This window comes from Cervus canadensis, chromosome 25 (genome assembly GCF_019320065.1).
Source record: "Cervus canadensis isolate Bull #8, Minnesota chromosome 25, ASM1932006v1, whole genome shotgun sequence".
In the NCBI taxonomy this organism is placed as follows: Eukaryota; Metazoa; Chordata; class Mammalia; order Artiodactyla; family Cervidae; genus Cervus; species Cervus canadensis.
The window spans coordinates 48,151,204-48,171,485 of record NC_057410.1 but is presented as its reverse complement, the minus strand read 5'-3'; the positions used below and the strand labels follow the sequence as shown (position 1 = coordinate 48,171,485).

Genomic DNA, 20,282 nt, shown 5'->3' with positions numbered 1-20,282 from the left:
TTCAAACTCGCAGGGCACCAGACTGGCACCAAATTGTAGAATCTCTTATTTTAACTCAGAGAGTGAAGGACAGGGAAGCCTGGTGCGCTGGAGTCATGGCATGGTCAAGACTCAGATACAGCTTAGTGACTGGACAAAGAACAACAGTCTCAACTCGAGAATCCGTCTAAAGCAGTTACAAAAGCGACCTTCTAGAAGTGAGTCACATTTCCCATGAAGTGGCTCAAACAAGCCAGATGACTGGTTTGGATGAAAGGTGATAGGCGGGAACAGACTCTTTAGAACCTTCCTCTTCTCTGTCTGTGAAGCTCACCCGAGTTGGGTGTGACAGTGATGAGGAAGAACAAGGAGAGACCACTCCTCACCAGACTCCTGAGCGTATCAGTAATCAGCTATACGGGAAATACAAGGAAATAAAAGTTGGCTATTCTGAATTGCTCAAATCAGTACTTGGGCATGCAGTTCCACAGTGTGTGCTTGGAGACGATCCTGTTGTCCCGGTACTTCCGCAGGATGTAGGCCTCCGCGCCTGGCAGGGAGGCTCCCGATGGCCCCCGTGAACGGTCCAGCTGTCTACCCAACCCTCCTCCCCATTACAGCATCCATGCAGCAGTGTCCGCACCAGGCTGCAGTCCGTGGCTCCTCGGCTGCGCCCACCTGATCAGTGCCCCCAGGCCTGGCTAGGCGTGCCCAGTGTGGCCGCGGGCCCCACCTGGGGACGGTCTGGGAGCGCCGGGCGGTGCCTGCGGGGGTGACCGCCTGGCAGCCAGGGCATGCGCACCAGTGTTGGAGTTGTGGATCCCGCCGCTGCTCTGCTTGCCGCGCGGTCTCTTGTCTGCTCCGCTCCCTCCTCTTCTCATTGCTTTTATGGTATGTAGGAAGCAAGGTTGCTTTTTGTTCCAGAGGGAGACATTACCTCATCCTCAAGGTTGCTTGATGCACACACAGCTCTGAGAAACGTCTTATGTGAAGAGTGTTTAGGACCTTGCAGTGTTCTCATGTACTCAGCAAGACATAGGGGAGCCCCAGAGACCAATGGAGAAGTGTCTTAAGTTCCATCAGGACGTGTTAAAGAAACTTACTGCAAGCAAAGTAGTTGGGTCACTTTCATGATGATAAAGATTAAAGTAAGTATAATTTGGAAAGGAGGAGACCTTCACCTAACTCGGATTTCTCATATTTCTCATGTTTTCAAGTGGAAGTCTTTGAACTGTTCCTGATATTTTATCCAGATAGAATGAACTAGAAAGGTTTAGTGCAGGTTTTTGGCTTTAGCAGTCTCCTGTTATCTCAGGATTCTTCATTAACAACAGATAATAATGCTTATAGTCTCTGATTTCAGTTTGATTTCAAGTCAAGGTGTAACTAATGAGCATGGGGATTTGTTAAAAAAACATGGAGCTTATAAATTCTGAGAACACTCTGTGTGTGTGGCTTACTCTTCTTCTCTTAAAAACATGTAAGTTTTTATTCTTTATCCTTCACTTTGTGAAAGTTCACATCATTGTACATTGATATGGTCCTTTTATAGCTGTTGTACTTCAGGGAGATTTTTTAGTTTATCTTTTAATCCTTCTTTTGAATTTCTAATTTTATCTATTGCGCTTTCAATTTGAAGCATTCTTTGTTGATCTCTACCTCTCTCCCCACTTTGAAAAAATGTTTTATTCTTATGTCATATTTGGAGGATATAATATTTTGGAGGATATTAATTATTTGTTGCTCAGTCACTCAGTCGTGTCCAGCTCTCTGTGACCCCAACTCTCTGTGGGCTGCAGCACGCCAGGCTTCCCTGTCCTTCACCAGCTCCCGGAGTTTGCTCAAACTCATGTCCATCGAGTCAGTGATGCCATTCAACCATCTCATCCTCTGTCGGCCCCTTCTCCTCCTGCCTTCAGTCTTTCTCAGTGTTAGTCTCTCTTTTAAGGTTTTCTTCTCTGTATGTTATTGATTTGGAGCTTCTGTTTATTTTGGTCTCCTTCCATATTTGAAGTTTTTTTCAATTATCTGATCGTGTTTGACCATTCATACTTAGGAGACGTAACAAAGCTGATTAGAAGTTGTGGAACGTATAGAGTTCACAACAGGAACCTCCCAAATGTCCCTTCAGCTTGTAAACTCTCATGGCTACATTTTCAGTGGCTCCTGTGTTTCTGTGGTGTAATTCCCTGAGTGCCTAAACTTCTCTGGTAAAGACGCACTGAATCACCTTTTGGCAAGTACTGAGTGGCTGAGTGTTAAAATCAGCAGGAGCGTGAGAAGTGTCAGGGCACTAGAGTCAGTCTGATTTTAATAGACTTTCAGGTATCATACCTGAAATACCGTCATATTATTAAAAATTTGAACAGTCACATTTTAAGAACACATTGCACAGAGAAAACGAGTGTAGTCTGGTTGGCAGCTTGATTGAGTCCACGTCACTAAAATGCCTGTGTGCGTGTGTGTTAGTCACTCAGTCATGTCCCAAGCTTCGCAGCTCCATGGACTGTAGCTCGCCAGGCTTCTCTGTCCATGGGATTCTCTAGACAAGACTTCTGGAGTGGGTTGCCATTTCCTCCTCCAGGAGATCTTCCTGACCCAGGGATCAAATCTGGGTCTTCTGCATTGCAGACAGATTCTTTACTGTCTGAGCCACCAGGAAAGCCCAAAATGCCTGTGGTGGTGCTAAATAAATAATTATTTTCAGTGAGAATATAAGTTGGAAAACAACAATTTTTAGCAACTTATATTGACTTTGAACCACTGTTTCTGTTTACAGTCCAGATTCTTACCTTTTCCTTTTGTTGTAACTCTTACCTTTAATCCCTTAACCTTTCTAGGATTTTAAAACATATTCTGGCTTGCTTCTCATTGTTGTTTCTGAAGACATTTGGGTTTTAGCTCTTTGCTTTTCCTCTTTCAGAGATGTGTTGCTATCTCTTGTTCACTGATACTCTCTTCTCAAACCTAGGGATCATTAGTACCTGCAAGTATATTTTTTGATAATAACCTTCTTATAGTATTGCAAGGAGGCTTAGGTTTAAAAGTAAGAATTATAAGATTTCAGAATTTTGGAGTTTTGAACTAAAATATTCAAGCTGCAAAGAATAACAGATTATAAAAAGCTGGTGTTTTTCTTCTAAAACTTTACAATGAAAAAGAAGTTATTCTTTAGAATGCAGGAAAAAAGTTCCCCTATCCTTGTGAAAACAAAGTTGTACTTTAGAACTTTGAAAATGACTCTTTGCCCATAGTCCTAGCATGAATTTGAAATGTGAGTAAAAGTACCTCTCAGGGATACAGCTATATTAACTATAGAGAAGGCAATAAACTTGCTTTTAAAAAATTTCTTTCTAGTTGGAATTTTTAAGAAAATATTTCCTGTCAAAGCAGTTCTTTGGCAGTGCTGTACTTCTCTTTGGGCTCAACTAAACCATTTTTCTTACTACATTGATGTCTGCTGAGTATCTCAAGAAGCAGTTTAGGAGTATTTGAATGTTTGTGTTCAGACTGTCTGAACTGAAAATTATTTTGGACTGAAAATATGTTAGTCTGGAAATACTTTAAGTTACTTCAAACTGTTCTATATGATAGAGTGGAATTGGGCCCATCATTGCATAATGCCTTAAAAGCACCAACTTAGGCATACATAGAAGAAAATTTCTGAATCAAGCTCATAAGTATGAATGTATTAAATGTGTAGAACTGAGCATTAAGAGAGAATGCACTAGTGGTCTAGAGCAGTAATTGCTTAGGACAGTTTAAAGAACCTCAGTAAAATACATATGTCAAATATTTGCCATCAAATGCCTTGAAATCATTTGTATTCAAGATTCATTGCATTAATCAGTTTGAAAGCAAGCATTATATAAACAGCTAGGTCCTGTTCATTTCAGAGGATGTCAAGATGTTATGACATTTAATTTAGTAAGCAATGAGGTTGCTCTTTCTTTTTAAAGCAACATAACTTTAAAAGCATCACAAATAAGGCATCATAAAGAACCTCTGTATTACACTTTACAGCTTAGAAAACTCCTTCACATACATTGTTTGATTTAATCTACAGTAATCTTGTGAGGAAGGTAAAACAGCTTCTACCCATGTGGAGTAGGTCTGGCCTACTCTACAACTGTTCCTCTTCCCAAAATTCTACCTGATCCTACTATAGGAACCAAATCTTGTGGCTCTTGGACTGCTTTCTTCTTTATATGATGGTTGTTTGGCTTTGCTATTCTTTTCTGTAATTAAAAACATTGTTTTCCTTTTACTTGTGGAACAAACAGGACAGATATGTTTCATATAAAATTCTAATGTATTTTAAAAACTCACAAAAGACTGTTTATTGCCAGAGGCATAAACTAGCATGAGATCTAAAATAAAGAACATTTATTTCTTTGTTTTTCATATAATTTCTTAAAGTTGAACTTGGAAATTGTCTTAATTATTTAAAATTTTGTTTTATAGATACTATATTTCGAAAGGTGCTATTGTGGATCAACTTGGAGGAGACCTAAATTCAACTCCATTGCACTGGGCCACAAGGTTTAAATTTACTTCTGGATTGTTTTCCTCTTTTAGCAGTCTATAATCGACTTTTTAAAAGAATGATGTGCTGAAATGCATGGGAGAACTTGTTATGCTGATAGTTAATGTCAGTGATGAACTCATTTATTGCTGTCCAGGGTTACTTGCATTGAAAGCAAAGTTTGTTGTCTAAAGTGTCCTTTAGGAGTTAACCATGCTGATATCAATCCAGTTAATTATAAGTTGGGGTTCAACTTTGGAATACTTTTGCAGTCTATATATGTTTACACTGAAAGAAGCGTCTAGTTCATGGGACAATTAAGGTCATACTGGAATAGGATTAATAGAATATAGTAACTATTTAATACATGTTTCAAGAAGTTATGAGTATAAATTTTCAAAGACTTTTATACCAGTTAAGACTTAAGAACATAAAATCCTAAATGTGTCTTGACATATATCTATAAAGTAAGGTTTTTCTAATCTTTTCTACCATTACCCTATTTGTTTTTAAAAGATCTTTCCAGAGTTTCTTGTTTGAAATAACTTTATATATTTAAGTGTTTATTCTTTTATGTTTTAGACAAGGCCATCTATCTATGGTTGTGCAACTAATGAAATACGGTGCAGACCCTTCATTAATTGATGGAGAAGGATGTAGCTGTATTCATTTGGCTGCTCAGTTTGGACATACCTCAATTGTTGCTTATCTCATAGCAAAAGGACAGGTAAAAAAAATCACAGTGGGGTAGATTTTAATCAAACTTTCTTCATGGTTTGAATACCTAATATCATTGGTGTTAACAAGTGTAACAGTCTAGTGATATTAAAATAGTACTTTCTGATGAGTGAAGAGAGTAAATAAATGAGCTGTTTATTGTAGTTAACCTAAAAGTACAAAAACCAGTTATGACCCAGATAATGACCCGTTAAGTTGGGTTTTTATTTCCAGTAGTGATAGACATGAATTTCAGAAAGTAAGGAGAAAATTTAGGTTGTCTGTTTTTCCCCCTTAATTACACCCTTTGAATATATTATCTGAATTCATTTAAACTGTTTTGAACATAATACTGGTTATTTTCTATATTAAGTCCCTCTCAAGGGGGATACATTCTTCACTCATTTTCTGTTTCCGATGTCTAAAATACTGCTTCTTACATGTCAGAAGAATTCTCATGATATAAGTGGTTCTTCCTAATTACTCCTGAATATGTAGTGACTATAATCACATTAAATATTATCAGTTTATGTGTACCATGATTTTCTAATAGCAAATGTATTTTGTTAAAAGTTATATCACTTAATTTTTCTTTCATGAGTTTTTTCTAGTTGTACTTACACATTAGTTTTATAGTTAAGGATCTCATCATAAAAGTAAGATAAATGGTTTTAATTCAGTGTTGTTAAGATATATTTGTTATTTTAATGTGAAACATTAGATTTAGGACTTGAATGCCATTTTGTGACTCCTTGGAGGTGTTTGCTGTTGGCAGTGCCAGTCAGTGATGACTGTGTGCTGTACGCTATTGCTAAGAAAAGGAGGTGGAAGCTGGTTAAGTTCATTGTTGAAAGGGGGAGCTTTATCATCTATCGTTGTGTTAAAGACTGCCCCCTAAATCTGATGGTTTTAGAACAGTACCCACCGTTATATTTCACAGTTCTCTGGGTTGACTGGGCTTGGCTAGGTGGTTCTTCCTGTGATGATGGCAGGGGAGACATATATAGGCGCTCCGCTGGGCTGGAGAATGTCTCACTTGCATACCTTGTATCTTGATAGGAATGGCCAAAAGGCTGGGCTCACTTGGGATACCTATCTCTTTTTCTCCATGCAGTCCCAGAATTTCTCCTTCTCCACACCACCCCTCCATGCGCTCTCTCTAGCAGGGAAGCATGGTGGCTCAGAGCTCCCCAAAGAGCAAAAGCAGAAGCTGTCGGACTTTTTTAAAGGTTTTGAACCAGCATGGCAACATTTCTGCTCCATTCTGTCAATTAAACCAAGTAACAGGGCCAACCTATGTTCATTGTAGGAACACAAAGGTTTGCACACCCGGAGAGGTGGTTTATTGGAGGCTGTCTTTGGAGACCAGCTACCAGGAGGGACCATCTTTGTTCTCCTACAGTTCCTTCTAGACTGGGGATAAAAGCAGTAGATGGCGCTGTTGCACATGACATTGTCTTTACTGGCCTTCTATATTACAGATATAAGTTTACAATACTTGTTCACCTTTTCTCTTCCAGTTTTTCACTGGGTAGGAATAGTGGAATAAAGTTCTGGCTCTCTTTGCTAACCTATTGGTTTTTGAGTTTGGATGTTTCAGTCAGTTTAACTCTCGCATAGTGTGGAGGCTGTAAAAGTCTAGGGTAGACTTTTTTGTCATAGTACTTTTCGTGCAGTAAATACATGATGATGTTAATGAATGTCTGACAGATAATTAGTTTTCTTTTTCATGAGTAATTGTTTTTTCCTGCTTACAAAAGTAACAGTACTTACTGTATTCAAACATAACAGAAAAGTATGGCTTAGAGAATGAAATCTCACCTCTTTGTTTACCTCCTCACCCCCACTGAGATCTCTTCCTCTAATGTTTACTATGTATTTTTCCAGAATTTGTCAGTGTACATGCTAAAATATCATAGAAAGAAAACCCCTCTAACGTGCATTCCATTGTACTTTAAATGGGTTCCAAAGTCCTTCTCTGGCCTACTGAACTACGTGTGGTCTAGCCCTGGAAACCTGTCATCTCATCTTCTGTCGTCTCTGCCTCACTCACTGCTTTTACCACACCTGTCTTGCAGTTCGCTCAGCAGCTTTGATAAGTTTTTTCATAGGGCCTTTGTGCCTGCTCTTCTTCTGCTTGGTAATTCTTTTCTCAGTCACACAGTTCTCTCTCCTTTTCTCTCACTTTAATCAGATGTTTGCTCAATTTTGATTAGTTCTGATTAGTTCCCAATTATAAGCAGTAATAAAATTAGTGTATTTCTAGTTCCTATTTATTCTCCATCTTATTTTGTCATTAGTCAGTAATACTGTTTTTCTTAGTGTTAACTTTTTTCTGATAAATATAACTTACATTTCTGTTACTTGATTTTTCAGCTCTAAATAATATTCTTTGACTCATAGCTATTGCAGGGTAGACACTCATTATACTTTCTTTTCAGCCTTTTCCCACCCCACCCCCCTTTTTTATTAATTGTGCCAAATTTACATTCTTAGAACAAATAACATTTCCACTCAGTTTGTCATTCTATTCATCACAGTTGTTTCATGTCAGTTATACTGTTAAATATATTCAGTGCTCACTACCAATTCTTTTGAATGATTTTCAGGGGAAAATGCTAAGTAATGGAGCCCTGTTGATCATGGAATTCCCATAACCTTTTGATCTGGGCTTGTTAATTCTTCCTAATAGAGAATACTCATACGTCCAGGCTGAACTTGGAAAAGAAGTACCAAGTTTTAAATCCTGACCCAAAGAGAGAAAAGGTTGATTTTCATTTTTCTTTTAGTACTCTAGAGGTGTGGCATAGTTTTACATTTTTTATTTATTAATATTTTTAATACTGTCACTTTTAAAAAATAATAATGCAGAGACTTATGACTAAGAAGGAAGAAGAAACTTAAACATAAGAATTTACATGTTTGTTTTAATTGGACATCAAATTTAGTTGAGCTTTCTTGAAACCAGGGCAGTGAAGGAAGTAAAATAAGTGACAGTACTCAGCTCTCATGTGAGAAGCCAGGAAGTCTGTCATTTCTTCAGAGCAGCTTTTTTAAAAGATTTTTATTGGAAAGAAGAAAAAGTATAATGTAAATATTGAGTGAGGTTACATGAGATATTCCCAACAACACATAGAATAAATTTAGAAATGGATTTGTAGTGGTAAGGCACGATACCTAACTATAGTTTTCATGAGACAGACTGAAATTAGTGATGTCCAAGGATATATGTTACCTCTTGTCAAGATAGTGGTTCTCGGCTTTTTTTCTCTTTACCTCAATGTATTTGGACATTTGAGACATACTCGCATCAGTAAGAGTGACTTACAGAGAACTGTACATAGAGTTATGAAGTGTTTTACAGTGCACTCACTATAACTGTGCTCTCTCCGCTGGGTGGTAGATTAGATAACATAAGTTGGATAACATCTGTGGGTTTGATGTAGTCCAGGAATGGGAGATGGGGATGGGATGAAGAGGAAACAATTTTTATTGAATGTCTGTTATGTTCCAGGCTATAGAATTAGGTTGCCTTACACACATCATTCCATTTAATCATCACTGGGATCTTACGAAGCCATTATTGTATTCACATTTGTAGATGGGAAAGCTGAGGTTCAGGGAATTAAAGTAATTTTGCCAATTTTACAGTTAAGTGATGGAGCTAGGAATTCAAAATCATGTCTGTCTTGTTCTAACGCCCATGCCTTTCCCAAGTCTAGAAGAGTAGATAGGTAAACTTGTCTTTTCATTTAACAGATGGCTTTTTATTATTCTCCATGCCCAGAAAAGTAGATACAAAGATGACTTTAAAACAATTTTGATCTTTAAAGAAGTGTTGTTCTAGTTAATGAGACAGATACCTCAGGTACATAGCAGAATCAATCCAAATTGATTGCTGGAGTGGGTCAAGAGAAAGAATTGTAGGGAACTGAAACTAACAGAATCCCTGATATATTAGCATGTCTTGAAAGAAGATTTAGATAACTTGAGAAGAGTTTGGGTTGAATAGGTAGTAGTTTTAGTTCTAATTTTCTAAAAAGAAAAAAAAAAAAGCTAAGCATAAGGGAGAAAAAATACAGTACCAAGGAAAGCAAAAAGCTGGGTAGGAGAGGAAAAGTAATCATGGTTTCTACATAACTTTATTGGGAATAGTATTCATACATATTTACAATAATGTAAGTATCAAATATTTATAGAACCTGAATTATTATCTGTTCAGAGGAAGGAATAGGAAAGGTGCATGTCTGTGATGGGGCAGTGAGAAGAAAGAGAGAATGTGCCGTTTTTCGTATTGAGGTTAATATGTGAGACATGAGGATAATGCCTGAAACTGAAAAATCAATAAGTACCAATTCAGGTTTTTCATTTTAAGTATGTGGGAGTAAAAAGCACAATAATGAGTTTTAAAAAAATGAAAATGGTAGGGAGTAAGACAGAGGATTGCTTTATTATTTGCTTTTTCACCACAGACTTTGTAGAGTTAGTTAATTCTAAAAATATTTATGTGTAGTGACATAGTGATGAAAAGCATTTTAAAACAAAGAACAAATTCAATAAATTTTAATAGATTCAGAACATTTGACTCTTTTAAAATTTATTGAATTTATTCTTTGTTTTAAAATGGCTAGAAATAAACAGGGTTTTATTATTCCCTCATATCATGAATTAGTATAAATAAGTTTTTCAGAAACATATATCATTTATTTAATCTATTCGTTGTGGGTGAAAGATCAAGAGAAGGTCAAGATCTTTAAATGAAGACATTAAAAGGCTGAGTGAAGCATCTTAAAAGAGAAAACTATAAATAGAAGGTAATTAAATATTAAACATATATTTATAAATAAGTATATTTATGTAGATACTTATATCCATATTAATTTAAATATTTAACAAATAGTTTTATTTTAAAATTAAGAAAGAAAAAGTTTCATAAATCAACCTTGATTGAGTGGTGTTATCATTCTGGTTTCTTTTGTGATGTGTAAATTATGTTTTTCTGAGTAAATTTGGTAGGGACTTAGAAATTTTTACTGTCTGGCTTTTTACTCTATCAGGATGTAGATATGATGGATCAGAATGGGATGACGCCTTTAATGTGGGCAGCTTATAGGACACACAGGTATGTAACCATTACAGAACACTTACTCAGGTCATTTCAGCATGATGAAATGTAACAGGTGGTGAGGAAAAGCAATCAATGTTACACTTATTAACATTTAAAATTCTTACAATGAATACATAGTATTTAACACAGATTATCTTTTTGGATATTTTGAGTCTTTATGTTTACTTTTATGTTTGTAAATGTAGCATCCTTCAGGTAGTCTTAAGCACCTTCTTATTAAAAGTATAACTCATTTTTTATATGACTTGTGTGTTGGCAAGTTTAACATTAATAAGTTGCCTTAAATCATTTTTGGAACAGTCTAGATTTAAATTTAAAATTTTAATTGTTTAAGTATTTAAATATTAATGACATTAATTCCATGATGTAGAATATAAACATCAGGACCAATTGTGCGCTTTCTTGGAACTAGTTTACATTCTTTGATGTAGAACATACTTAATACTTCACATTAAAAATGTTGTCTCATTACTCATTCTAAAGCTGTCAAAAATAGGTTAGAATAGAAGTGTTCCACGATGGAATATAACCACAATCAGTTTAGTATCTGTAATGATTTCTATAATTGAAATTAGGGTTGTTGTTGTTGTTGTGTTTTTTTTCCTTTTCAGTGTGGATCCAACTAGATTGCTTTTAACATTCAATGTTTCAGTTAACCTTGGTGACAAGTATCACAAAAACACTGCTCTGCATTGGGCAGTACTAGCAGGGAATACCACAGTCATTAGTCTTCTTCTGGAAGCTGGAGCTAATGTCGATGCCCAGAATATCAAGGTAAAAATAGCCTTTATTGATTGTGCTTTGTGAAATGTGATTACCAAGGTTGGAATTCTTTAATAAAACTTAGGTTTTTTAATAGACTGTCAGAGGTGGAAGTAACTAACTTACTCTCAACCCTTTGTTTCCATGCAAGAATTTGTTTTGAAAAACTAATTTATTTATTTTTGTCTTTTAGTATTGAAGTATTTTTCAGATTTTGGTGACCTTTTCATTAGTAAATTCTTACTGACTTTTATCTATTTATAACTGAATAGATAGTTTTATGGTTTCTTTAAGATTATTGCACTAAGATCCCACATGCGGCACCATGCAACCTAAATAAATAAATAAATAATATCATTACAGAGAATCACAGATTTTTATCCCAAGTATGCATAATAACTTTCATTAATTTTTTGACTTGGTCATTAATTGTCTTATTTTTATAAAGGTCAAGACCTTTAAATTTGATAATCACCTTTATGATATTTATAGGAGAATTTCTCTCTATGCTGGAGTAATCCAAGAAAAATGTACCCAAAAAGTATACACAATGTTAACATTTACACTCTGAGCACTTAGAAATTTATAGACATTTTTATGAATACCTGCAAGAAAATTCTATTGGTAATCTTAAATTTTGGTTAACCATTCTCAGTTTTAAAGCTTGTCTTTTAGCAACAGACTTCTTCTGTGAAATGACTTGAAAATTTTAAACATCTTATAATAATGTGCCTTCTTAAATAACTTTGTACTCATTAACAAATGTTGTTTAATTTTTACTGTAAGCCATAGTATTGTCTCAGTCATGCCTCTTAAATTTCTAAGGAGTATATGCTATTTAAATATGAAAGGAATTTGAGTTGCATAATAATCTAAAATGGCAATCAAAAAGTTGGTTATCTCCTGCTGGATCAGGGCATCTTTTTATGTAGCAGTGAATAGTTCTTTCTCTGTTTGATTACTCTGAGAAGATTAAACTACTAAAATAGCTTAGACTAATTTATTTATAATTACAACCAATTTTTAGAAGTGAGTCTCTAACTAAAAGTACTTAGTTAAAAGTTACTATCAAATATCTTATTGGAAACACTAAGAAGTTGAGAAAAACATGTATTTTCTTTTACCTTTTTTCAAGTTCAAGTCTTTTTGTCTACCCAAAGTGATCAGAACGGTCTAGTTACCTGCTGGTAAATTTATGGAAAGAGTACAGTCAGCTTACCCTCGTGTCTGACATGTGATGAACACTCTTTAGTTTTGTTGACCGAATGAAGATTCTTGTCTTGAGCTTCACCCCAGGCTGGTCTTCATGACTGTGCTGGCATACCTCTCTGCCACTTCCGAAATCATAGAAATTTTTGCTTTTCCAAACATTTTAAAGTAGGAAGTTCTGAAAAGTTCGTAATATCGTAATTAGTAAATTAGGCTGATCCCAAGGCCTGAAGAAAAAGAAAGGAGGAGTTTGACTAAACCTAATCAGTATCCCTGTGAGAAAAAATTTAACTAGATGACCTTATATTTTATGATCTGAATTGCTTTAGAGTGTTATTTTTCTTCTCTTAGCTACTGAATAGCCATTCCTAAAGTGAGTCATGCCTCAGGAATACATTTCCAGTATTTAGTGTTATATTTTAATAGAACCAGTTTCAGTGTGGCAAATAGTGTATGCCCATAGACTTTGCCAAGAATCGTATAGATATGTTGAAATTACAGTAGTACCAAAGAATTATGACAAAGTGACGGCACAGTTTTATAATTTGAAACTAGTAGTTAGTATTTTCATAGCATTTAAAATTATCTTTTCTTAGCATATAAAAGTTTAGATAACTTCTCTTTAGTCATGAACTTCTATGTATTTGAGATGTGGTTTGTAAGTTTAATGTCTTTTCATCTTGTACTCCAAATTAACCATTGTATAAACTTTTGATAAGCTTTTGGCTTCCCAGGCAGCTCAATGATTAAGAATCTGACTGCCAATGCAGGAGACTGGTGGGCTACCATCCATGGGGTCACAAAGAGTCAGACATGACTGAGTGACTAATGCTTTCACTTTCATACAACTCCCAGGTGTACAACATGATGATTTGACATTTGCACACCTTGCAAAATGACTAGCATGTTCAGTAAACATCTATCACCATCACAGTTACAAATTTCTTTTTTCCTGTGATGCAAACCCCTCAAGATTTGGGCTTCCCAGATGGACATAGTAGTAAAGAACCTGCCTGTCAGTGCAGTGGACCTAAGAGACATGGGTTTGATCCCTGGGTCAGGAAGATCCCTTGGAGGGGGGCATGGCAACCCACTCCAGTATTCTTGCCTAGAGAATCCCATGGACAGAGGAGCCTGGTGGGCTACAGTCCAAAGGGTTGCAAAGAGTTGGACACAACTAAAGTGACTTAGCGCGCACATGATGCAAACCCTCAAGATATTTACTCTTAGTGACTTCTGAATATGCACTACAGTATTGTTAACTGTGGGCTTGCTGGTGGCTCAGTTGTAAAGAACCTGCCTGCCAATGCCGGAGATGCAACTTCCATCCCTGGGTTGGGAAGATCCCTCTGGAGGAGGAAATGGTAACCCCGCCAGTATTCTTGCCTGGAAAATCCCACGGACAGAGGAGCCTGGCAAGCTGCAGTCCATGCAGCTACAAACGAGTTGGACCTGATTTAGCAGCTAAATAACAACAATTGTTAACTATAGTTGTCATGTATTATATCCTCGTGATTTCTTTTTTTTTAGAACTGGCAGTTTATACCTTTGACTCCCTTCGCTAATCTCCCCAACTTCCCACACTGTCTGCCTCTGGCACTCAGCAGTCTGTATCTGTGAGCTTGCGTTTTGTTGATGTTTTGTTTTTAGATTCCACATGTAAGTGGTAGCATAAGGTATTTGTCTTTCTTCTGACTTATTTGAAGTGACACTGTTTTTAAAGGAAAGAAAGTCTAAGGAGTTGCTTCAGTTGCTCAGGGAGCATTTATACTTTCAGAGTAAAAACAATCTTTTTAACCGCACTGGTGAAAAAGTAGATTTTTGTTTAAAACTGTAATTTTAATGTGATTACAAGAGTGAAATAAGTATCAAGTACCTTTTCTACTGGAATCTGGCATTCCTGATATGCTGAAGCCTGGTCACCTTCTAGTGGAGCGTGTTCATTCATCCAGCAAATGTTTGTTTAATGCTGGGCAGTCAATGCTTTAGATAGACAAAGTCCCTGTTCTCTCAGAAAATTGCACCGTATTGAGGAAATAGACAATAAATAAATAACAAACACATACACACAGGCAAATGCGGTCGTGATGAGGGCTAAGGGGGCTGTATCAGGTGAGAGTGATTTGTGCGTGCCTCTGAGACAGGGACCAGTTAGATACATGAGAGAACACTTTTCATGTGGAGGAACCCGCAAGTGTGAGGCCAAGGCCAGGAGCAAGCTTGTCGTGTTAGCGGTGTGGGCACGACGGTGCTGACCGAGCAAGAGCCCCCGAGAGACAGGTGCCAGGCCGTGAGAAAGTGCTCTGACTGTGTTCAGTCAGACTGGGGAGATGTCTGTAGAACTGTTATGTAATCTTTGTGTTTAAAATATATTTTAAACATTACTTTATTTGGAGAATATATTGAAGAATTGAGAAAATGAAAGGGGATGTATTAAGATCAGTTTGGTTCTTATAATAAATCAGGCAAGTGACAATGTTACTTTTGCCTAAGATTGAAGTGATGGAGAAAAATGAATGGTTTTGGAAATGTTAATTTAGAGTAGAAAAGAAAAGGTAGAATGAAAATAAAGATGAAAGAAAAAACATTACTGATTTAGTTTTGTTTTGAATAACTGAGTATCTTGTGATATATGCTGAAGTTGTGAAAACGGAAGGAAATAAGCTTTTTGGGGGCAATAGGACTTGGTTCTGTTTTAGTCATATATAATTTGAGGTGGTGCCTTTTAGCTATGTGGAATGTCACATAGCTATGTGAAAAATTTGTTAATTAAAAAAAACCCAACCTAGATTGTTTGTCCTGGAATTTGACAGATTAAGTTGATTTATAGCTGTGTATTTTTCCTTTTTTCATTTTAAGTCTTAAGAAGGTCTGGTTGATAAACATGAATTTTACCAAGATGGAGCCTGTAAATCTGGATATGGCTTTAATAGCTAATAGAAGTTACATTCTTCAAAGAATATGAAAAAGTATATGTTATAGTATTTAACTATTGATTAACTCTATTCCTTGTGAAAGCTATTTCCTAAATAAAATTAAGCATAAGTTTCTTAGGAATCTGTCTTTATAGCCTTGTAAATTAGTTATTTGAGTGTTTCAGTTCTTATAATATATAAGTAAATGATTCTTTTATCAAAATAATAACTTATTTTGGAGACATTATTAAATGATAGGTAACTTTAAAATGACTAATTTTATCCTTAGAAGGATTAGGAATGACCATATATCCTCAATTAGAGGGTCTTAATCTGGGGCCCACCAGTGGATTTTGGTTAAGGGGTAGGTCCATGAGCTCTAAAATTGTTCATGAAAAAGTATCAGCATTTTTCTGGCGAGGAAGTCACCAAACTTTCATCAGACATGCCTTAAAAGAGTTTAAAAACCATGTCCCTAATTAATGGTTACAGAGAATAAATTTAAATCTTCTGAGGTAGTAACAATAGTGGGAGAGAGTGATTTGGGAAACAGACTTTAAGAAAAATGACCTATGCAGTAATCCCTTTTCATGGTAGCATCTCATTTGTGGATTTAAAAAATATATTTCACCTCCTTACACATGTTTTTGGTTGATAAATTCCGATGAGTTTGGAGAGGGCAGTTAATCTTGAGTGCTGCCTATACATTTATAATTTATTCTTTCTAAAATTATCAAAGGACATAATTTTTAGCTTGTGCAAAATGTAAAATTACTGAGCTTTGTTAATTAATACATTGAAAGACTTTTGTATGGTTTCTTGAAAAGAGCTAAGAAACTATATTCAGAAAATAGTTTTCATTACCCCTTAGGTACCCGACCTTGATGGTCTCCAAGGAAAAACTTCCCTTAGTTTTAATAATGAAATTCTACCTCACTTAGGCAAAAAGTGATCTTCCACCTTCCATAGTGTTTATCTCACCAAAACCCCTGAAGAATATCTTTCATTACTAGTTAGTTACATACTCTGTAATACTCCATGATTCTTGTTACTGCTCTTGTTATTATCACTTGCTATTTTGGCTAACACATGGAGTGTTAAATATAGACTTGACTTGGATCCTTGGTTTTAGTAGAATTTTTAAAATTAATTGCTTGTTTATTTTGCCAGCTGAATGAAAGAACTGTACAAAAGTAGTCAGATGACTAGAGGAGTAGTTGAAAGATTTCTTAAAGCTCCCTCCATCTTTTTATCTAGGCAATCCCTAGGTGTCACATGGCCCTCTAGTGGAAGGGATGCTCAGCTGGACCGAGGCAACTGCAGAATATTCTCTGGGAGTTGTTACCCAAGGGATTGCTTTTATTCAGGTAATCTTTCAGTTTGGATTAACTAGCTGATTCTGACAACCTAGGTGATAGAATTTTGGAATAGGTAAGGAGACATTTTAAGGTAAATATCCCTATTTGTGGAAGATTCACCTAAGTTAGCCCATTTCTTATTAAATACTATTGATCTTTTTATTAAAGGATTGGTTAGGCTTTTTGTTTTTATTGTTGTGTTGTTATTGTTGTTGCTCTTGGTGGTAGTGGTGTGTTTATTTTGTTGTTTGATTATTTTTCAGTGTTTTTTTTTTAAGTTGAATAAACCATATTCCATATTTGATTAATAATTATCCCTCATAAGTAAGGCACCCAGGCCTCCTTATTTCTTTATTTTTATCCAGTTTTTAAAAATAAAATTTCAGTATTTTTCTTCCATTTTTAAAGTAATTTTGAATATTCATCCTTAATTCTTGAAATTTTGGCAAACAAAATTATTTTTTCCTTTTGAGGAAGTAGATAAAAGTGTAAACTATGAAATCGAATAAAAATGTAGGTATCTAACTACCAAAAGGAGAAATAAGATTTTAAATTAATAAAGGCATAAAGAAGCATAAATCTAGAATTGGGGACGCTCATTTCTTGTTTCTTACTTCCTTTAAAACGTTTTAGTTCTGTTTTTATACTTCCTGGTGTTCTTTTTCTTGCAATTAAAGGGAGCTTCAAGTCTCTAAAATGAGTTTAACTTTTTTGTTACTGCCCTAGTTCTCTTTGGAAGTTTCTGGATGAGTGAATGAATTTAACATGATCAAGAATATCGATATAATAGTCGTAGAAGTGGAAGTTTTTTCTTTTTCTTCTCTCTTGTCTTCTTTAGACTTCTTTCATCACTAAAATTAAACAGGCAGATTTCTGGCAGTTTGGTATTATAGCAGAATGGTTTGTAGCAATAACTATTACTAATGAAACCCTTAAAGAATTTGGAATAACTGCATAAACTTAGTGATAGCCTCTGATCCAGCAGGTGCTAAAATACCTACTTTTTGATTACTCTCTAAAATAAGTTAAAATGCAAGCCAGAAATAGTCTATAGAATAGGATGTGTAAATATATTCTCTGACTGTACCTTAAGTGGAAAAGCATAAGTAATATATCATTTAGAGTCTTTAGTGATTGACTTTGCCAAATGTAAAAGCAATGTTAATGAAGTAATAGTGCGGTCCGTTTGTGGAAGTGCTTTAAAAGCTTGTAACTAAAATATTCTGTTTTTTCTTTGTTTTCTTTTTTTTTTAATGTGAATTTCTTCTGCTTATATCATCAGGGTGAATCAGCACTTGATTTGGCAAAGCAGAGAAAAAATGTGTGGATGATCAACCATTTGCAAGAGGCACGGCAAGCAAAGGGATATGACAATCCATCTTTCCTTAGAAAGCTGAAAGCTGATAAGGTAAATCCATGACTGAAGATTTTCAGCAGATAGTCTTTTTAAGTAAAATTCATAAGCATATTTTCTTAGCATGTGTATTTACATGCTTTAGTCTTGGCATTGGCCAGTGTAGTTTTTAAAATATTATTTCACCCAGCTAAATAAAGGTAGATACCAAAGTTTAAGAAGGATGGGTATATCTGAAATTCACTACTAACATAAACTTTAATTCATCTGGCCTTTGTTAAGTTTTTATAGAGAGGTAATAAAACTTTTCCTTTTAAGTGTATTTGTTAGTATAGTAATAAATTGTGAAAAATCTTAGTCCTTATATATTTTGAAACTACTTACAACTCTATAGTTAATTTAAGCTTTCCATTCTTTTGTAATATGTTGTAACTTTCATTGAGAGAGAGAAACTTATTATTCAGTTCTCTATAGAAAGTTCATTTTAAATCTTCCATAAATTCTTCAGTTTTAAACTGTATGATTTTTGCCTTAGTTGCCTAATTGTATGATTTCAAAACTAAGAACATTTTTCCCCAAAAGAAGGATCTGTATTTCTTAAAAATTTATTTCCTTAAAAGGAAAAATTAGTTGACTGATAGTTTTTTTGTATATCTAAATAATTGATGAGATATTTGCTAACTTGTTAGTAATCACAATTTGAATGGCATTAAGCCTTGGGTATCATATATGTCTTATTCAGTCGGTTCTAATGGTAATACTTTTATATAAAGTTAACACTGATCTATCTGTTACCAAAACAAAACAACAAGTTTTGGGTAAAGAGAAACAGATTTATTTAAAAGCATGCCTCATTGATATGTAGGATTTAGACTTCCTTAATGTCGTAATGAGCTGAAAAGTCCATTGGTCCATTACTTAGACATCAGAAGAAGTAGATTTGTAGTTTATAAACTTGGCCATTTTCAGCCCCATATTTGAGGCTGAGGAGCGGTTTTTGCATGTCATGTCATCTTTTCATTTTACTGTTTACGTGTACTATTAAAAATAGTTAATTATTTATTGAGTGGGCCCAAAAGTTTCTTCCAGTTTTTCCATACAGTGTTATGGAAAAACCACAACAAATTTTTTGGCCACCCCAATACTTGGATGTCGCTCTGTCCTCCAGGCTTTGGAGCAGTTTTGCTCAGCAGAGTGAAAAGTGGCTAATTTCTCGTAATAACCAGGCCACTGATAAAGCTGTCTCTTGTTACTCTGGAACGTCTCATTGTCTTTATGCTTTCATTTGCTTAGTGAAGTTGTAGATGTTTATAAAATTATTTATTACAGCAGTAGTGAACTATGTATCAGGGTTATATGTTTGAATGCGGTTTCTTTTAAGAAGAGAGCTGCATTAAAAAGTTCTGCACAATTTTATTAACATTTGTATATATTATTGTGATCAGTTCAGAAGTTGTATATTCCTGGCTTTTTTGTTTTAGCTTTTTGCATTAGTAGCTTTAAAAATATTATGTAATCTAAAGCGATCACTAGATGAAAGTTCATGATTTCATTAAGTGGGGCTTTGTGAAAGTAAGTATTTGTATTTGTATAGACTATGCTCTTTCCATCTCACATTAGAAAAATTTAAATTATGAACATGACTTGATTTGCTAGTCTGTGAAGTATGTTCTGTATTTAAAACTAAACAAGAAACCGCCCAAGACTCAATAGCTTTTTACTAAAAATAAGCAGCCCAAAAGGAAAAAAATTATTTTTGGACACTGATAGTAGACAGATATGAAAGGAATCTTGATGAGTTATAAGGAAATCTCTAAATTAGTGTTTCTCAACATTTAAAAACCCAGGATCCATTCTGTTAGCAGTGAAAATCTCACAAGTATTACTCTCTAATGTTTTTTTATTAATTATGTGAAAATAAATCTGGGAAGATGGAGTAGATGTATTTTTCCCTATTCCTTCTTGCCAAGTACAACTAAAAAACCTGGATACTATGTACAAAACACATATAGGAAGGCTGAAGATGGAGAGAAGAAGGCAGAGAGTTAGGGAGCTAAGGATCCAAAGAATAACGTGGTGGTGAGTTCCCTCCTTTTTCTTTTTTTGCTTCATATTTTCCAGAAGAGGAACTGACAAAGCCAACAACCCAGAATCATGAATGGGTACAGACAAAAACAGCTCCCCCAAAAGTTTGCCCTTAAGCCAAAGACCACAAAAGAGACAGCGTATTTGGCAAGGTAGAAATTTTTAGAAAATAAATTTCTGCTACAGCCAGAAACAACAGCAAAAGCTGTGGACCCACCCTGACTCATACCAGCAAAGACCTAGCTTTCTA

At 35.2% G+C, this 20,282-nt stretch overlaps 1 protein-coding gene across 1 annotated transcript in view; it reads left to right on the top strand.

Annotated features, from left to right (window-relative positions):
* The window catches only part of ZDHHC17 (zinc finger DHHC-type palmitoyltransferase 17), a 95,869-nt gene that overhangs the window by 43,836 nt on the left and 31,751 nt on the right, over positions 1-20,282 (top strand). Inside the window, exons 4-8 of the mRNA XM_043447284.1 lie at positions 4,444-4,521; positions 5,087-5,231; positions 10,279-10,343; positions 10,961-11,123; positions 17,876-18,001. Of these exons, the coding sequence (XP_043303219.1) occupies positions 4,444-4,521; positions 5,087-5,231; positions 10,279-10,343; positions 10,961-11,123; positions 17,876-18,001 (577 nt within the window). The remainder of the gene's footprint in view (positions 1-4,443; positions 4,522-5,086; positions 5,232-10,278; positions 10,344-10,960; positions 11,124-17,875; positions 18,002-20,282) is intronic.